Source organism: Hesperophylax consimilis, chromosome 28 (assembly GCF_061612785.1).
Source record: "Hesperophylax consimilis isolate HC1 chromosome 28, BYU_Hcon_1.0, whole genome shotgun sequence".
NCBI classification, from domain to species: Eukaryota; Metazoa; Arthropoda; class Insecta; order Trichoptera; family Limnephilidae; genus Hesperophylax; species Hesperophylax consimilis.
The window spans coordinates 23,578,486-23,596,871 of NC_142863.1; the positions used below are offsets into that span (position 1 = coordinate 23,578,486).

Here is an 18,386-nt window from a genome sequence, read left to right on the forward strand (position 1 = left end):
TTATCTCATTTCCTAAATCTATGTATTTTCTTATTTTTTCATTAACAATGATATAAGTTATTTTTTAAATGTTGTCATGTAAAACTATATCGGGTCTATTATGACTAATCGTTCGGTCTGTTAGTATAGTTTTATCTTAATATATTTTATAAAATTTGTTTTCTAAAAATGAATTTAGTTCGTATTCATAGTATATTCATATTCATTATGTTCGTATTCATAGTATAGTATGGGACTTTTTTTGTCGGGCTCTCGGAGCAGCCTGACGCGTTTTGGTCGGTCTCGTCTTTCTTCGACAATTACAAGTGAAATTTCATATATTCCGCCCTTAAAAGTGTCAATAAATGTTCCTTACTGTATTTAAGTTGCTTAAGTGTACTAAAAACTAATTTTACTGTGACCAGTGTGGACGTATAACGACTTTAAGAAAAGGTGACAAATAATTTTGTTAATCCTAAGATGTGTGAATTCCTGTGCCTATAATACGAGATCAGTGCTTTGAACATTCACCAGATGTGATCATCCCTTCGGCCCTTGCCCCTTGCCCCTCGTCCACCCGCACCAATACTGCAAACCCCGCTGTCCGACGCATACAGTGCTTATTCAGTGCCGTTATAGAATGTGGGCCATATGACATTGCTTAGGCCACAGAATCATCGTTTCTCGGAATCTACCCTGAACCCGCACAAGAAAAGAGTCATTTGGCGACTCATGCAACCCCTGCCGCAACCTCCGCTCCCCACCGCTCGTGCCCTTCCGCGCGTGGAATAATGACATCGGAAATGAAGGATGAAATCGGAATGAACCCGCGCTCTTTGGTTTGCTGTCTACATGGAGTGTTTTAAAACAATTATATAGTGATAAAATAACTATTTTTAGTGGTAGTTTATTTGTTAAGTTAAATGTTATATTAAGCGTATAAATATGTATTATTTGTTTTATGTGTGTAACGATATGATAAGTTGTATAATTAAGATGTTTAAGTAGTACTTGGAAGGGAATGGCCGACAAAGATGTCGATGAGGTTCGCTATCCATCACATCGCCAACCCTTCGGTGGCGCAAAGAGGAGGACGGAACGTGATCAATGTCGAATTGGTACATGGAACATTAGAGGAGGAATGGAAAGAAAGATGAACGAACTGTGTGATACTATGGTGAGCAAATGTTTGGACGTACTTTGTATAACAGAGAGTATGAAAAAAGGTAGCGGTACAATGCAGCATAATGATAGGCTCGTCATTTGGTCTGGGAGACCAGATACGGAGAGGGCTTGTCAAGGTGTTGCAGCGCTACTGTCTCCCAGAATGATTGAATGTATGTTGCAGTATGAATGTGTAAGTCCGAGAATAATGTGGATCAGATTTAAAATCGGTTTGACAAGGGTGTTTCTTGTTATTTGCTACGCCCCTGTTAATTCTGAAAGCGATGAAGTGAAAGATGATTTTTGGACTGGTGTGAATGTTGTAATGAGACTAAAAAATATGAACGAAAGGATTATAATGGCAGGCGATTTGAATGGGTGGGTGGGAATTAGACGTGACGGATTTGATTCGGTCTTAGGTATGTTTGGGGATAAAAGAACGAATGACAACGGGAACAGAATGCTTGAAGTATGTTTAGAGTGGAACCTGTTTGTGTCGAATACTTTCTTCGATCATAAAGGTATCCACCAATATACGTGGGAAAGAGGAAATGAGAGGTCAATTATTGATTTTGTAGTAATTGACTCTAGGTTGAGAGCTGTTACCGAGGACACAAGAGTTTTCAGAGGGGCTGAGGTCGAAACTGACCACTTTCTTGTAGTGTCGAGAGTAAACCTCTTTCGCGGTTGGCGCTCTAAAGTGAAAACGGTACCAGCTCCGACAAGAGTCAAAATAGAAAAACTGCAAAACGATAATGTGAGAAGTAAGTATGTGAATTGTGCAGAGATAAGATTGAATGCGAAGGAAATGGATGGTCTAAGCATAGACGAAACATGGAACCACATAAAAGTATGTCTTTGTGAATCTGCTAGGGAGGTTTGTGGAATAAGTACGCAAGGTAGGAAGAAAGGTGATGCATGGTGGGATGATGAGATTAAAGCACTGGTCTCAGAAAAGAAGAAAGCATGGTTGTGTCTGATTGCGGCTGGCAGTGCTTCCAGCGAAGAGAAGTATCGAGCGAAAGAAGTATATAAGGAATGTAAGAAAAAAGTAAGAGTTGGAGTGAAAGAACGAAAGAAACGCCTGGAAGAGGAAGAAGGAATGAAAATGACAAACCATTTCCAAGAAAACATTAAGTTGTTTTGGAAAGAAGTCAAAAGGTCCCGGAGTGGCCCAGAAAACGGAAGCATGAAAGTGATAAAATCAAAAGATGGAAAAATGTTGACGAATGAGGAAAAAATAAAAGAGAGATGGATGAATTATTTCGAGGAAGTCTTCGAAAGCGAAGTGAATGACAGTGATTCCAGTGGCGAATCAGATATGAATGACGATGGAGTGAATGTTACCGAAATTAGCATGGATGAGATAGAAAGCTCGATTAAATGTATGAAGAATGGTAAGGCTGTTGGGTTTGACAATATTGCTGCTGAATATTTTAAAGGAGGTAGCCGTGTAATTCTCACATGGTTGTGCAATCTTTTTAACCAATGTTTAAAGGAAGGTTACACGCCTTTAGATTGGAGAAGGGCTGTGATCATGCCATTATACAAAGGTAAAGGGTCACGTATGGAATGTGGGAATCATAGGGCTATTAGCCTGCTTAGTTCAGTTGGCAAGCTGTATGGTAGAATTTTGATTGAAAGAGTAAGAAAGGAAACAAAGGATAAAATATGGGATGTGCAAGGTGCTTTCATGAGTGGAAGGGGGTGCATGGACCAGATCTTCTCATTGCGTATGCTCACTGAGAAGTTTCTGGCAAAAAACCAGAAACTTTTCTGTGCCTTTGTAGATTTACAAAAAGCATACGACCGAGTCGACAGGAAAAAGCTATGGAAGGTGTTGTCCAAGTATGGAGTGAATACGAATCTGATTCAGGCAATTGCGTCTCTGTATGAGGGAAGCGTTGCATGTGTTAGGGTAAACGGTGGTTTTACGGGGTGGTTTGATATCACAAAAGGTGTTAAACAAGGCTGCGTAATGTCACCGTGGTTATTCAATCTATACATGGATAATTGTATGCAAGAATTGAAAGAGGTGGGATTGGGCGCGAATTTGAATAATTTTAAAGTATGTTGCCTGTTGTATGCTGATGATGCGGTGCTGATTGCTAATAGTATAGATGATCTACAGTCTCTCGTGTCTAGGATGAACGAAGTATGCATGAAGAATGAGTTAATGATGAATGTAAGTAAGTCTAAAGTAATGGTGTTTGAAAGAGAGAGTACGAAAACAGTGTGCAATATAATTGTGAATGGGGAATACTTGGAGCAGGTGGATGAGTTTGTGTATTTAGGAAGTATGTTTACGAGAGATGGGAAGGCTGACAGAGATATCGAAAGAAGGGTAAATGCAGGTAATTCCGTTAATGGAGGACTAAACGCCGTAGGCGCTAACAAAAAATTGTCCAAAGAAGCGAAGTTAGCAGTCCACAACGGAGTGCTGGTACCTACCTTGATGTATGGAAGTGAGGCATGGAACTGGCAAAGAAAGGATGAAAGTAGATTAAATGCTGTTGAAATGAGATCCCTGAGGCGTATGTGTGGTAAAACCATGTTTGATCGTGTGAGGAATGTGGAGATCCGCAAAGAGTGCAAGGCTGATGTAAGCGTAATGAGTAAGATTAAGAAAGGGACGCTTAGATGGTTTGGGCATGTAGAGCGAATGAGCGAAGATAGGAGTGTAAGGAGGATATATGATGCAAATGTGAATGGTAGCAGAAGTCGGGGACGCCCGAGGAAGACATGGCACGATCAAGTGAATCAGATACTCGAGTCGGGCCATGTCAAGAGTCAGAATAATAGAAGAGTATGTATGAGACGATGTATGAATGTGAATGAGGCAAGGAGTGTGTGCCAAGACCGAGTTGTTTGGCGGTCCGTCCTCTCTGCCTACCCCTGCGGGGAAACGGCGTGATGGTTAGTTAGTTAGTTAGTATTACAGTGGGTTGCCATATTAATAGGGACAGTTCCAATATTTCCTGATTTTTATGTTTACGTTGTCTCTACTTCTAAATAACTTGGATATGATGTCCATTCCTTCGTCATTTTTGTTACTGGTATCACCACTGACACTTTTAAGAAGTGGCAACACTCGCAAAGTGCCACATCCCTCGAAAATTTAAGGTTTTTTCCACGTGGCCAGCGTTTTTGTGAAAATGCGTTATTGAAGTTCTGGTAAATAAATATACATAATAATTATATTTACGAGTTTTAACAGTTTAGTTGTACAAAAATGTAAGTAATTATTAGTTATCTATTAATTTTGTAATTTTTTTTTTCATATCTTATTTCAGTGAATAGTTTTTCCATATTGAGTCCAATGTTCTGTTTTTTCAGTATGGCTCGGTCTTCAGACACGTCCCCAAGAAAATGTCCGGAAGTAAAGACACTAGAGGTGGGTGAGTTCTGCATTTTTCCGGAGGCATCCGAGGACTGCTTCCTTTTAAAAGAACTCGAGTTCTTGGAGTGGGTCCCGGGTCCGAGTTCTTGGGTGCGGACTGGGTACTGGGCGACTACCGGGACGCACGGGTCCGGCCAAGGACTCGGCACTCGGACTCGGATAGAACCCGCGAAAGAACTCGGACCCGTAGCAGGACAAGGACCCGCACAAGAACTCGGACCCACACGAGAACACGGAGTCAATCCCGTCACCCATCGCACCCGAGTCGCGAGTTGTGCAGTTTACATTTTGGCGAAGTTCAACGAAATCCATTCGTGTCTTGTCGTGTTCCAGCTGATTGGGCTACGGCTAATGCGAGGCCGTAACGGATGTAGTATTAGGTTCCAAGTTCCAGATGATAATTTTAGCACACGCGTAAGCAGTAATAAATCAAATGTAGTAACATAAATTTCGGTTGTCGTTGAGAATTTGTCGTTTTCATAATCTCTGTCCATCGATATAGATAAAGGTACTTGGTCGAAGCCTCTATCAAATGAAACTCAGTAAAGGCGAGATGTTTTAAAAACAAAGTCAGGAAGTAGTTAGGTACAGCATTGAACTATTAAAATTTTAACAATTAACAACATGTTTTAATATCTATTTATTCCAGTCCATTTTTTTTTACTTTTACAATACATACACACTTTGTTCAATATATTATTGTAGGATTTGTGTATATTATATACTTGATTTGTATATTTTTCCTTTTGGTTTCACAAATATATACATATATATGTCTCAGGATCATTAAAAATAAACATTTGCCAGAAATTTGCCTTTCGAATGAACACTATTACGACATAGCTAAAAAAATTTAACAAAAGATAGCCATTTTAAATAAACAATTATTGAATAAAATAATCTTGGTACCTAATTTATCGCTTGTCTGAATCTTTCCAATACCAGTTGACAATCAGTTCCAATTTTTAAAATCAAAGCAAATCCATATTCTAGAGTTCATTGAACCAGAGTTACGGATACACAGACAGACACCACTGAAATTTGTATTTTTAATAACACAAAAAATAAAAATAGTGAACGATAATTAAAATAAAACTTTAAAATAATGTCAGTCGATATTATTATTTAACTAATTAGCTCATCGGTTTAGAAAAGCAACTCATAACCCCAAATAACTCCAATAAGTACTAGATATTAAACAATAAACAAAACATCCACTTACTGTAAAGCAGGTAAACAGAAGATGTCTTCACCACCAGAACTTACCACTCACTGCAGGACTCGCGAGGCCGGTGGTGGAGGGAGGCATTCGGGTTCGAGACCCCGAGTCCGAGTTTTCTGGGAGTTGTTGATTAGAGGCATTCGGGTCCGAGTCCAAGTCCTTAGAGGCATTCTCGGGTCCGGGTTCTCTGGGAGTCGTTGATTGGAGGCATTCGGGTCCGAGTCCCAGACCGAGTTCTCTGGGAGTGGTTGATTACGAAAAGGAGTGGGAGTAGGACCCGCTTCCCGCAAAGGACTCGGGCTCAAGGACTCAATCCGGCTGAACCTACACATCGCTAAAAGACACTACTGTTAAACAATCAGCATTTCCAAAGGGAAATAGCAGCCAATACAGGTATTTTGAAGTCTGTGGTTAACAGAATAAATTAGAAAATCAATCAAAACCTGCCCCTTGAATTGAATCATAGTGGGAAATGTGGCAGAAAACGAATCACTACACCTCGTACTGACCGCAAAATCAAAGACGTCTGTCTCCAAAACCGCAAAAAGAGTGTGGCTCGTCTGACTTTGATGATCAACAAAGAAGATATCGAAGTCTCCCAAAGGAGAGTCCAGAGGAGATTGGTTGAGGAGAACCTCATTGGTCATTGGCCAGCTAAAAAACCTCGCCTCACAGTAGACATGAGGAAAAAACTACTGGAATGAGCCAACGCACACCAAAACATGACTATAGAGACCTGGAATATGGTAATTAACATTTTTGTGCTTTTCAAGCTTTAAAAAAATTCCATTAGTCTGATTATGGCCTTTTTTAGGTGTGCTTCTCTGACGAGTCAATATTCCAAATTTTGTTGGACAAATCATCGTTCGTCCGACGAAGTCCAGGAGAGAAATTTCATTCGGACTGCCTTGTAGAGATAATCAAACACCCTACCAGTATCATGGTGTGGTCAGTCATCTCTTCCAAAGGGATGGGGCGCCTCCACATCGTGCAAGGGACTATGAGGCAGGATCAGTACAGACAAATACTGGAAAATCGATTACTGCCTCAAGTCGGAGAATGGTTCCCTGGTGACCAGGAATACGTCTTTATGCACAACTCCGCACCCTGTCATAAAGCCAGGACTGTCACTGCATTCCTTGCTGAAAAAAATGTGCAGGTTTTACCTTGACCGGGGAATTCCCCTAACATGAACCTTATTGAAAACCTGTAGGAGCTCACCAAGAGGAAGATTGCCAAGGAGGTGATCACAACGAAGCAACAGCTCATCGAAACCCTCATCCGGGTGTGGCATCATTGTCCTGACCTAAATATAGAATACTGAAAAATTGTGTATTAAGAGTATTCCACGGCGTGTACAAGTTGTTATTGCGGCTAAAGGCGAAATTACGAAATATTAACTTTTTGTTCGATAATGTTTAAAAATAATAAAAAAAAATAATAATTGCAGATTAAGGACAAAAACGATTTATAAATTTTCAAAATTCAATATCCTTGTTAATAAATAATAATAACCGCACCTAAAATCATAAACATCTGTGTTTTATGAAGACAAAGTGTGAAAAACACATTTTCCGTAGGTGTCCCTATTAATATGGCAACCCACTGTATATTACGGCAGTCAATCAAGTTATGTTTCATTACCAAACTTTGGTGAATTATTTTTAAAACTTGATTGTGCCTAAATGTATACTCGGTGGGTGCTAATATAGAACATTCCGATATAATATGTTCTATAGTTTCCGGAAAAGCCAAACATTTTCTACATAAATCATCAATTTGATTTGTATCTTTGATTATATGCTTCCTATAATTTTTAGTATTAATGACTCTATCCTGAATGGCAAGCATAAATCTTTCTATTTCTGCGCTCAACTCTCCAATACTCATCCATTTGTTTGACGAAAATTTGTCAACATACGTTTGGTTGAGGTAATTGAAGTGTTTTGCGTGTAAAATTTTATTTGACCAGGAATCTAATAATTCCTGGTTGGGATTTATAAAAATGTTGGCATTCTCGTCGTATAAATTTAAAGGTGTAATGTTTCTATCTGCCTTGCAAATTATTTTGTGCATTTCTGAGCTATGAGTTTTCTTATGGAAAAAAGTTCTTAGCATTTCTGATTATGTTTCAAAGAAGTTATTTTGACTATACCTCTACCTCCTTAATTTCTAGGTAAATTAATTCATTCTAATGGTGAATTTGGATAATGGCAATTAAACTTTGTTAGCGTAGTTCTAATTAATCGTTCTAAGTTATCTAAATCTGTATTGGACCATTTAACTATGCTAAATGAGTGCGTCGATAGAGGTATTGCCCAAGTATTTATTGCTTTTACTAAATTTTTAGCAGATAAATTGCATTTTAAAATTTTCCTGATCCTAGTTTGAAATTTAATCATAATATCATTTTTAATACTAGTATAGTCTAATCTATTTCATTGTGGGTATCCCAAATACGGTTCCATGATAACTCAACACAGTGACAATTCAACGATGTCATTAGAAACGATGAATTTTTTTTAACCTAACCTAACCTTACCTACTTAAGCCAGTTAATAAAGTTTTTGTTTCATCACTTTCCATGACTTTTTAAAGATGTGATGAATTATAATTCATGATAATTATCATTGTGATGATTTATCCGGTCACCCCTAAATACATACATCATCCCTTTTCACACTAGTAATTTGTAATTTTCTAAATATACTCTCGTCCCCATCTACAATTTTGCCTTTCTCCAAATGGATCGCTTTACATTTATCTAAACCAAAAGTCATTTTGATATCATCTGAACAGTTTTTAACTACCTCGATCATTTTCTCTAAATTTTTTTCAGAATTCGAAAACAATTTTATAACATCCATAAATAATAAATAGTATTACCCTTAATTTTTATTCCAAACTTGCTTTTAATTAATATTTTAGATAGAGGATTCAATGCCAAAACCAAAGAGGACTCAATGAGTCTCCTTAAAAAATTCCTCTTTTAATTTTAAATGCCCGGTATTACTATGTTTTTACCTTTTAAATTGATAAGTTACTTGGTATTCGAAAAGGACATAATATTTTCCAAAAAGCTAATAATAATGGGGTTAATTTTATATATATTTAATACTTTGACCAGCCACGAGTGTGGGACACTATTGAAAGCCTTTTGGTAGTCTATATGACAAGTATGTAAATTACGTTTTCGAGTTTAAATCTGTTTTAGAATTACAGAATCAATAACTAATTGTTCTTTATATACCTGTATATATTATATATTATGTTTTCTGCGACAACCTTTTTGTTGTTCAGATAAAATATTTTTTTCATCTAAATGAGTAAATATTAAATCTCTCAAGCAAGAGTAATAATAATAATAATGATAGTTTTTGTAATTACCTTTAATTTTAATTTCATTACTTTACTTTACAATATTTCTTTTAATTTATTTTATTTTGTTTCTTTTATTTTGTTTCTTTTATTTTATTTCTTAATATTTCATTTAACATTTCAATAAAATTAATTTTATTTGCAAATAATTTGTAGCATAAAATTTTAAAATGGGGGCTCAGCACGTGTAACCATCCAGTGCGGCTCGCATTGCCAAATAATATTGTTTAAAAAATTCTAATACATCGATATAAAAAATAAATTGGGTTGGTACCTAACCTAAGGCGTCACCCTTGAGATAATTTTTCACCCTTCACGGCAGTCGGACGCGTCCCCCAACGCGTCCTTCAACCGTTCTGTTTTTATTTAGTATTTTCTAGGGAAATGTAGTAACATCCCTTGAAATTATTTAAAAAAAATCACTTAAAACATTTTAAATAAACTTAACAACCAGTTATTAGAACTTTACAGTAATGTGATTTGAGTGCAGTGTGGATAAAAGTGAATAATTGAAAATCTTGTTAAAAAATATTCGACTCGCGGTGAACGAACGTGGGACGAGGGTCGGTAACTGTACGCCAGATGTTTTCAACGGAATTCTACGCAGCTTCGTCCGAGCAAGTGTTTCGCTATGCCCAGGGTAATTTATTACCCCAACCGTCGCTTTTTATTGCAATCACCATGAACAGGATTATAGATTATATGGAGACGAATGATGGATTCGCCGAACGTAACAGCGGTGCTGCCATGGTCTGGTATCTATGTGAGGATATTGTGTCAGCTCTTTATTAGCAGCAGACACATACCTGGAGGGATGACGAACCTCGTGCTCGTGGACGCGGTGGACTCTCTCGCAGCAGCAGCTGGTCCAGTTTCTTCACCAGCTAGGATTCTTGCTGCAGAGTCTCTATCTTATATCTTCGTGTCACCTGTTCCTGTACTTCATTTTACTTAACTTTCTTTTCGTAAAATTTATATTTTTGTAATACCTGCATCAACTGTAAAGCGCCCCTGAGGGGTGCATCTCACAAAAGCGGCGCTATACAAAATATCCAAGAAATAAATGATTAGAACAGCGCTACACAAAAATACAAATCACTAGAATATTATTAATAGCAGTGGTTTTGACAAGCGGCGCCAAAATTAGTATTAGACCTACTCCTGGTTCTGGTACCCTGATTATAAATTACAGCAAAGAATACTCTTGGAAGTGATTTTTTTAAAGATTAATACTCTATTTACCTACCCTTTAGTTTATTATAGAAAAATTATTATATGTTTTACTATTTACTTTAAATACACTGCGGTTATAAAATTACGCTAAATAATATTAATTGTTAAAATATTATATCATAGTACTCCGTTATTTATTTTTTAAATAAGTAAGGGTGGAATTGTTGTTCACTTTACCCTTGTATGATTTCGAAGTGTGGCCAGACGTATTTTTTATTTAAAAAAAACATATGAGATGTCACGACCTAGCACAGTCTCCTTTCTTCGTTGTCTAGTAAGCTACTCCAGTCCAGTGTTATCATATTTACAAAAAAAAATTAACTTTTTCACAACACACACGGTGTTCGGAAACTCATAGAACAAGCGGAACATTAGTTAATCCAGATTACATACAGTTTGGGACGCGGGTTTGGGTACAGCCGCCCCGCTAACCATGTTTTGGATAACCAACACCTCTGCCATAAGTCACCCCAAGTGGTTTGCTAGGTTTGGTAATTTAGCAGGGGTACTCAGGTTCATCGGTTGAGGTGTGTTCAGGATGCGCCTGCCTTGAGATGCTGGTTTGGGGAGACCCTTTAATAGATCATTCGTTCGTCACTCCTGGACAAACTGATCCCTAGATTCCTACCCACCCCTCACACCTTTTTTCCTTCCCAGAAATCCCTCTTTTTCAATTCCTTAAAAGAACCCTCCACGCAGAATCTCCAAAGATGAAACAGGACATGAAGACACTTATGTAATAATTTCTCCAAAACTGAAAAAAGATACCTACATAAACAAAATCGACAAATGAAAGTTGCTATGCTTACAAAACCAGAACAAATAATATTAATAATATTTGGATGATTTGTATGGCGCCGTTTTTGTGCACAGTCATCTTAATGAACTACTCGCGTATATTCCGAATGCTCCATATGTCGCCAGAAATGCCCTACTCACAATCTGATTTTCAGAATAACTTGCAGTAGAACATGTTGAACCGCCAACTGAATTATTATTATTCCGACGACCCGACAAAGGGAATAAATATAATTCGGCTGGCGATTTTGCCTACGCACCATCCAATTTTCAGAACCCCAGCATGCTGTTCTGCGAGTTGTTCTGCAAATCGGATGGTGAGTAGGGGCTTCTAAAGCCGCCAACCACACATATATATTCAGAATCGGCTTTTGTTCATCTACATGAATATAGGTATGTATATTGTAAGCCATAATATTTTTTACTGAAGTTCCTTACTCTAAAACCACATAGGTCCAGTATAATCAGTTACGGCCGTTGTTCCCAATCCTACTGTTCATCTGTCGAGCCGAAATTTTGGCTCAACACTGCTCAAACGCGCAACACCAAGCTATTTCCAACGGAAAGGTGATGACTGAGCGATCAACCAATTTAAGAAAGCCAAACTACTGGATTAAACTTACCTCAGTAAATGACTAGTTATAAAAAATGTCGACAGAGTGAACACTATTAGCGAAGCCAAGACACGGTGGCATTTAAGTCAAGGTAACACTTTTTAACATAATACATATGTTTTTTTTAAATACGGGTTTATGTATTACAGTATTTAAGATAATCAACCGTAAAGATGTTTGGAAACAGGCGAATCGAACGTTACTGCACAAATCACTTGGTTGATCGGAGCCTGAGATTGATTGTTCGAAAAGTTGGGAACAACGGCCGTTAAATCTGCCGCTCAAGCCTCGATAAGCCACCGAATAGTTTATTTTTTAGACGCTGAGGCGCTAGCATGACTTTAAATCAAATTTTTAAAGTAAGGTAATAATTGAATACTTCCATATCTCCGAAATTTCCGTAAATTGCTAAATTTATATGTATGGACTATTATATTCGTCGAGCGATGAGGAATATTGACTTTATGTTTTGATTATCAATCTAAAATAGTCTGGTAAAGGATGTTAAAAGTTTCAACGTCATAATAGTTTGTTTTCAGCGGTTAATTTCACGAATAATGCACAACCCTATCAAAACAAATACTATTTAAAATTAGTATCAGCAACAAGTTGATATTTTCGGTTCATAAAATAAACTGCCGTCGTCGTTGACATTTTTAAAGATCGCGTTGATTTCCCGATGAGAGTAGAAAGCATAGATATACCTACTGCTCACGTAGATAGTATTTTGGTTTTAGAAAGAAAAAAGAAACAGGTTCCTTTATTAAAAGCGTAGACAATCCATGCAATACTGGTGATATACAGTCTTGCGATCTCGACTTTCCAACCAAGCCGACCTTAAAATCAACTGATATTTCGGGCCATAGCTGTCTACATTCACATAACGATTATATGGAAAGTTGTCCCTTTTCTAGATTTTCTTGTATTATTCTGCGTTACATCGTTCCACGTCAACAAATACAGCAACCTGAGCTGTTGAAGTGACAAAGACTGGGACTGGGTTTGTAGTCAAAATGTCGTTTTTGTGTCTTATGTTTTTTATTTTACAAATAATAAGATTTACATTTTGTCACATTGAGAAAAAAGGTACATCAATTCTTAACATGTTATTTTTTACATACCCTACCGACTTCCTTTCATAAGTTAATAATCGTTTACTCACACGATATTTTTCAAATATGTACTTGTACATTTAAAAGTATTTATGTACTTGTACATTTAAAAATAAACAGTTCTTGTGCAAGTATAATAATTTATTGGCTAAAAAGGTGCATAAACTTTTAGAAAATTTATTTATTTTATTATTACGATGCTTAATGGTATCTTAATTGTACAAAACGAGGCCATTATTTTTTATGGCGTGTTGAGATTTCGTGCAAAATGGCGTCCTAAAAAAATTACAAAAAACATATATTATGTGGTGTAAATATAATTTGTATGCATTTACAGCATGCGTTCAAATGTAGTTTTTTTAAATCATTGAAAGCTCTTAGATCTTATGTGTAAGTAGGTTTGAAGTAAATATTTATCAACCATTGTTACAATTTAACTTTTTCTCGTTTTGATAGATGTCTTCTTAAATTTTTTTTCATATTTAAATATAAGATTATTATGAAAAAAATTAAAATAATTTTTATTTTATTTTGTGTTTCTTTTAGAGCAATGCAAATTTTAGCGTACTTAGATCTACATATATGATGTAATATTAATAAATTGTATCTACATTAAAGTTAGTAGGTTTACAGAAAAAAAAACATTCAAATATTCGATATACACAAGTAAAAATAATTTTTCACAAACAAATAACAAAAATTCGTGGTGTTTAGTATGAATCGTGTCACTTATCGGTTTCATACCTACCAAATTTGAAAAGCGTGTATACAGGCAGCGTTGTACAAAAGCAGATTTTAGTTGTGATTTATCAAAAATGAAAGAACCAACTAAACACAGCGGCTTTGCGCACGAGTCTAGCAGCCACTAAGATGAGTGCCAGCTATACTCTCGGCAGAAGCATTCAAAAGATACAGGTAGATTTAAATTTGATGCACGTCATTTTGACGAACATTAGCTATCCACGGTTAAATAAAAACAATTAGAACTTGAAACGTGAAACGGATCAACGGACAAATTTTAGTAAACACAACATATTCGTTGTATCCGCAGTTACAAATACAAATTGTTGACAGCAGTTTTACAAGTATGCGCAATATTATATTTTGTTGGACATTTGCGATACCTTACCCTCTCCATACGATGGTAGATGTGAAACTAATGAGATCCTACACCACTAATAATCGATGTGTAAGTTTTAAAGTTAACAATAGGATTTTTATTTTTTTTACAACACAAAGCATTTGGTCCCGCATTATTTTTGGGACAACCCTTTAAGTGTTTAGTTTTTATTTTTGCCAAAAATTATTCGAAGAATTTTTACTTTACTTGATAAAATGACGTTTTTGAAAATCGTATTACATCTTTCACTGTAATTTTCAAGTCATATTTTTACAAGTAAATAATGCATTTACTATTATATTATTGTAAGTTTAAATCTCGGGAGTGCGTGTTAGTAATTATGAGCATTATGAGCATTGTGCACAATGTAAAATAAATCAATATACTTAGATCGACATATTTAGTAGTATGCCAGAAACCATTGCAAGATAAACCCAGCCCATATAAAACAGTGTCAAAATCAAATTAAATCTCAAACGTGCGATATAAATATAAAACCATTTAAAAAAAGAAAGAAAAAGAGAAAACCCAGAACTTTTACCTAACTGTCAAATTGTAAAAAAACTTGGTAGCCAGTTATTCGAAACGTTGTAGATTTGGTACCTACCCACATATTTTCCAATAATTATTTTCATGTTGGTAAACTGGTAAATTAGTGTAAAAGGGATGGTACAAACTTTCAAATTGATTCGAATTTTGCTTTAATTCTTTCAAATTCGAAGTAGATTCTTACATGGCATTATTCACTTTTATAAATAAATCGTTGATTTTCAATAATTACAAGGATGCTGATTAATGGTGACGTAAAAATCAATATTCACAAATTAAGCCATTTTTGATTTACTAAAAATGTACTTTGAATGCGGTCTTCGATTCTGCATATTAGTGATTAATTTTATTATTATTCATGAAATAGCTAAGTTAATATTTATTTAATAGTGACTTATAATGAATTTAATTTAATTTTTTAAATTGTCATCTTACTTTAAGAATTGACTCATTTTACCAACTAGTTACTTTTCATAATTACAATGTACCAACTATTTTATGGTGTGACAGATACTCGCATAAATATTATTAGAATAAAATACATCGATGATTTGATAACATTAAACATAAAGTTAGCAATTCAAATTTCACTGACAAAGTAATAACAATCAAATAGATAATTTTGTGATTATTTTAAACTCAAGAATTTCTTTACACATTATGGTGCATTATTAACGTAATATAAAAATATGCACATATTATCATCTAACTTAATTAATATTATATTCATAACAGTAACTAATTACTTGATGTATTGTTTTAATCTCAATTAAAACCACTGATAAGCTAATTTAAAATTTCGACATCAAGTGTTATTTACATCGTTTTTTCACTATAAATCGTACGCCATTTAAAAATAAACAAATCAATTTAGGCATCTATATTAAATATATTGTCAATAAAAATGGCAAAAAAGATAAAATTATTTTTATATACAAAAATCTAAAACACATTTTTTGCTGTTGTTTTTGGCTACTAATCGTAAAAGCTCGTTTAAAATGAATATATTATTTAAAGACAACATTCAGCTACATTATAATGTAATGTAAAAAAAATTTAAAATGTATTTTTTATTTTTTTTTGAAACACCTAAATTTACAGTTTCTTTGGCAACATAATCACAAACAGTATGCACACTAAAACAATACAATGGTTTAAACTGTTTACAATCTAATCATATGCATTACATAGGCCCGGTATATCAGTTGGTCCGTATCCCTCCCCATCATTCCCCGCTCAAATTTGAGCGGGCTAAATCGGTCGTCAAGCCTTGGTAAGCCGCAGAATAGTTCCCTTTTTAGATGTCGAAGCGCTAGCAGTATCAAATATCAAATATGACGTTTACGTGAGAAATTTATATGAATTGCCTAATTTTATCAGGGACTGTTATATTCATAGAACGATGAGAGATATTGACTTATCGGAAAATCAACTCTTAAATTAAACCAGCCTAAAACATTTGACATTTTGAAAGCTCTTGATCTCTATGATAGTAGAGAGCATAAATATACCACTCACGTAGACAGTAATTTGATTTTACAAAGAGAAAGAAGCATGTTCCTCTATTAAAATCATAGACAATACATGTAATATTGCTGACTTACGACCTATATACGGATTATGCTCTAAGCCACGTTACGCTTGACATTCCAATCGAGCTTAAAATCAACTGATATACCTGGCCATAATAAAATATGTACCTTCTTGGAAACTTGTAAAAGCTGAGCTTGTAAAAACATCGAATTAGGATTATATTAATTTTCATTCCACCTTCAACTCAGTTTACTTCAAGTAAAAAAAGTTTGATTCCTTTTTACTGCAATGTTTGTATTTTTTGTTGTAAAATATCTTTTTTGTCGCTTTCACAACGAGTTTCAATGTAAAATATTTGTGTTTTTGATACTCTATAAATTTGTTGCACTTATTATCCGGTTTGACCCTGCTACAGGCAACTTTTTTCACTCCAAATTAACTCAGGGAACACAATTTAAAGTTTGTTGGGTACCTGTGACCTGATACGTAGCATTTTCACAAAAAAATAAATGGAACATTTAATGTTAAGTTTTCTAATTCTGGTCATCGTTCTAAAAAATGTGCAATAATTTCGTTTTTTCATTTACAATTATTGATTATAAAACGATCTAAAACAGCACATTCCTAAACGGTTGAAAATGGCTACAACATCATCACTACGTAGAAAACACTACTGACTCCATTTTCACAAAAAAACGAACATGTTACTTTGGCGGAAAATCAAAAAGGACACATTAAAATTATTCTTAAAACATTAAAAAAAATACAATCATTACGGTAATTTTTTTCGACAGTAAAAAATCTGTGAGTTTCCCTCAAATTTTTGTAATTTATTATTGTTTTAATGTTTTACATAACCGCTTTAATCTGTTATGTAACAAATTGTTTAAATGGAAATATACATCATACATATGGGGATGTGTGGTAGGCATGAATATAGAGGGGAAGGGAAGGAGACGGATTAGGAAGTATTGCTAAAAGTATTTCTTTTTAACTTAGCATACGCTCAATTTCGATTAGTGAAAGCGACTGTAAATTAATACCTATTATAATCGCTATCGCATATGCACCTACATCTTGGGTTAAGTATTTATTTATTTGGCAAAAGTAGTAGGTCTAGGAAACATAGATGTAACAAAACTTCAAATGCAACATTGTCTTCATATTGTCAATCAGCGCCATTTAGTTTTTTGTACATTTTTGAAAGGTTGAACGCTGATTCTATGTCTGTTTCAGCTTTGAATAGAAAAGTACAACTGTACGGAGACGATCAATAATGTAAATTTTCCATGTGTTTTTACTTTATTGAAAATGTGCTTTGAAGTACCTACGATTGACGGAATTTCAATTGACCCGTTATTATTTCCATCCTTACATTAACTACTTAATGCGAATACAGTGATAATCTTTTGATTTTACTTTCCATAAATTGGACTATAGCGATGTAATGCATTTATAAGTAAAACAAATTTCGTTTCGCGATGAAACTCAATTCCAAAGTGACCGATAAACCGCAAAACCATCACTCAGCTTTGTCAATGGCGCTCGCTTCTTCAATCAAAATACACACCATTCCCCCCGCCAATGGGAAGACTCAATTGATTGTCAATCGCTTCAAATGTCTCAGTAAAAAAACAATTAGCAATCGTCAATCGCATCAATGACGTAAGTATTGATAACTAAGCATTGCAAATGCTCAATATGGAAAGCGCACTCACTGAGTGCAGATGTTGTCAGTTGATCACAATTTGTTATAAAATTGAAACGAACATAGAATAGGCGTTCAACGGGGATCTTTCAAATGTCAAAGAAACAAAATGGTGCAGATTGCCCATTTGAAGACAATGTTACATATGATTTTTTTCGAAACACATTAAAATTAGTTCTGGACAATCGCAGTGAAAGGGTTAAAGTGTCTGGTAGTTGTAAGGACACTGTTGAATGAAGTTTCGCAGGAGATTTACGCCAAGTTGATGTTCACCCCCACACCTGTGACGTAGTCCTCTCTCAGAAGAGGAACGAGGGTCTGTCTGTAACAAATAGAAACAGTTTTAATAAATAATCAGACAAAAATATTTATTTATATGTTTTAGGTACAAATAATACTAAAACATGATCGGAAGTCTCAATTTTACTGGTCCCCTTATTTGGAGAAAAAATCTATCTAAATTGTCAGAGCGTTTGGTTCTGAGAATTGATTTATGCCTGCATATAATATATCAATTTATTGTATAACCAAAACCCCTGCTATCATAGGTCACCGTGGTTCGTTATGCTTGGTGGT

The 18,386-nt window shown here is 35.2% G+C and overlaps 1 protein-coding gene across 1 annotated transcript in view; it reads right to left on the minus strand.

Moving 5' to 3' along the window:
• Nucleotides 1-12,862: 12,862 nt before the first annotated feature.
• Nucleotides 12,863-18,386, minus strand: part of LOC149410399 (uncharacterized) — an 892,605-nt gene continuing 887,081 nt past the window's right edge. Inside the window, 1 exon segment of the mRNA XM_089648756.1 lies at nt 12,863-18,132. Coding sequence (XP_089504882.1) covers nt 18,063-18,132 — 70 coding nt within the window. The 3' untranslated portion in view covers nt 12,863-18,062.